At 31.1% G+C, this 2,209-nt stretch overlaps 1 protein-coding gene across 1 annotated transcript; it reads right to left on the reverse strand.

Annotated features, from left to right (window-relative positions):
- Window positions 1–781: 781 nt before the first annotated feature.
- On the reverse strand, window positions 782–1,888 carry LOC150027718 (uncharacterized). The gene has a single exon (XM_090302484.1). It carries the CDS (start codon window positions 1,819–1,821, stop codon window positions 937–939), a length of 885 nt encoding a protein of 294 aa, XP_090158610.1. The 5' UTR covers window positions 1,822–1,888; the 3' UTR covers window positions 782–936.
- Between the last annotated feature and the right edge of the window lie 321 nt (window positions 1,889–2,209).

The following is a 2,209-nucleotide window of genomic DNA, read 5'->3' on the forward strand; positions in this document are numbered from 1 at the left end:
TAGGCTCTTTTTTTTCTAGTTTTTAGGTGGTAATAGGTTGTATTGCTGAGTGTTTTGAAGAAGTTTAGTTGCTCTGTTTTGTACTCAGAGTCTTCTTCCAGGATTTGTGGATGTTTTGCTTTTGTCTAGGTAATGTTTTAGGGGTTTTGATGAGGGTTTTGTTGGAAATATATAGTAAATTTATTATAATTTATATTACTATAATAAATTTATAGTAAATTTATTATAATTCACTATAATAAATTTATAGTAAATTATATTAATATTTTGATGTGATTTCTCATATTTTCATGTGATTTCTCATATACTTTGTTTAAAATTCTACATAAATTCCTCTTATTTTAAAAATATAACATTGACGTCTCATTTTACATTATGCATGCACTTTTTTAAGTTTTAAAAACGTATTACCCATATCCCCATATACACACTTCTTAATGAAAACCATGGTAGAAAAAAGGAGATGAAAATCATGCTGTATCTTAAACCAATCATTAATCATCCTTTTTTTCATCTACAAGAAAAGTTGTACATTAAAACATACTTGTTATTAATTGTAGGAGAGTAGCAAAATTACTTTCTAGAGATACAACATCATAATCCCACTTCAGAGATTTGTATCATCCCCAATACAGTAAAATTAAATAAATTGAATTATGTTAAAGGTGATCCAACCATTATAAAAAAAAAAACACTTAATCTTTCCTTAACACTACAATAACATCCTACCTATAACTCTGCAAAACACATGCAAATACCCAAAAAGCAACTAATAAAATTAAGCAAACGACCTAAAATATTATTTAACGAGCTTCATATAAATTCCAGTACCAAGCTCTTATTTCAAATAATTGATCTTTAAATACATATAAAGTAAAATATTTGCACACCACATATTTCCAAAACAGCAGTTTAAAAATTACAATCATATTTCCCTCAGCAGTTTAAAATACAATTTTTGAAGATTATAGAATGATTTAGAGAACCTGAGGTGTATCCAGTTGAATTGATAAGGCCTTTGTTGTATTGCTCCTTGATAGTGCTGGAGAAAGCATGATTAGCAATTTGACCTACCACTTCATGGCCCTTCTGGTAACTTGGTTTTGCTTTCAAAGATGAATTCGATTCTCCACTTTTAGCCTTTGCTACGTTACAATGAGAACACGCACTACGCGACCAAATACCTGTTCTACGAGTTTTCACAAGGACCTTACGCAACTCATCACTGGGGTGGTTGAAAGGACCCTCCACTTCAACACTAAAACAGTTGTTACTGCGATGAATTTTGGCCTCAACAGAAAGACCAACATCTTTGGTGACATAATAGTGTGCCATATTCACCATATAAGCATGCTCACTGTTCACCTTTTTCTTCATTTCAAGAACAAAAAGACCCTCTCTGAAGGAACAACCATAAGAAACAATGGTTGTCTCTACTGTGTGATCTTGTTTGGTCCTTGTGAAGGACATTGGAGGATTACAAGAATTGATGCCACTTATCCCTCCTCGGAGACCAACACGACCAACCCTTGTGATTTTCAAGGAGAAATCGGTTTTGTTGTTAGCATAGTCGCTTAATCCGAAATGTATGTTCTCAACACCATTTTTGTCATGGCTTGCCCTCAGACTAAAATCACAGGTGTTGTTTTTCCGACTTGTTTGGTAATCCACACCCCAAACTTCTGTGTGGTCATTTTCTTTTCTATGACTCATGGAAACTTCAAATGAGTCTCCCAAACATGCTGTGCTACCTGTGTCAGACGCATCATAAGAACTGCATTCGCTTCCAAGGTTAGTGTGACTACTGTGACCAGTTCCCATTGTGTGTATCAGTAACTAAATTTGGACAAAGAAGGTTATAGCAGAGCCATGAGCACTTGGAATCAGTCTCAGTATTTTCATGGCTACATAATTATATATATATGAGATTTTAAGTACTCGAGAAAAAACAGTAAATAAAACCTTTGAAGTATAAAAATATATTATATATAAAATGAACACTACTTATATTAAAATTAATTTTTTATTAGTAAATAATTAAATAAATAAAAATGAGTTTGTGATTAGAAGAAAATCGAAATCAATTTTAGAGATAAAAAATAATTAGTTGTTATAATAACTAAATTAGGTACTATTTTAGAGATTAAAAAAAAATTGGTTTTTCTATATTAATTTTTATTATTGATAAATAGTTTTTAAAATGATATCT

The sequence above is a fragment of the Phaseolus vulgaris genome, chromosome 5 (assembly GCF_051622355.1).
Source record: "Phaseolus vulgaris cultivar YP4 chromosome 5, ASM5162235v1, whole genome shotgun sequence".
Taxonomy (NCBI): Eukaryota; Viridiplantae; Streptophyta; class Magnoliopsida; order Fabales; family Fabaceae; genus Phaseolus; species Phaseolus vulgaris.

Coding starts and splice junctions, on each gene's coding strand:
- LOC150027718 (XM_090302484.1), bottom strand. CDS start 1,821: ATGGGAACTGGTCACAGTAGTCACACTAACCTTGGAAGCGAATGCAGT.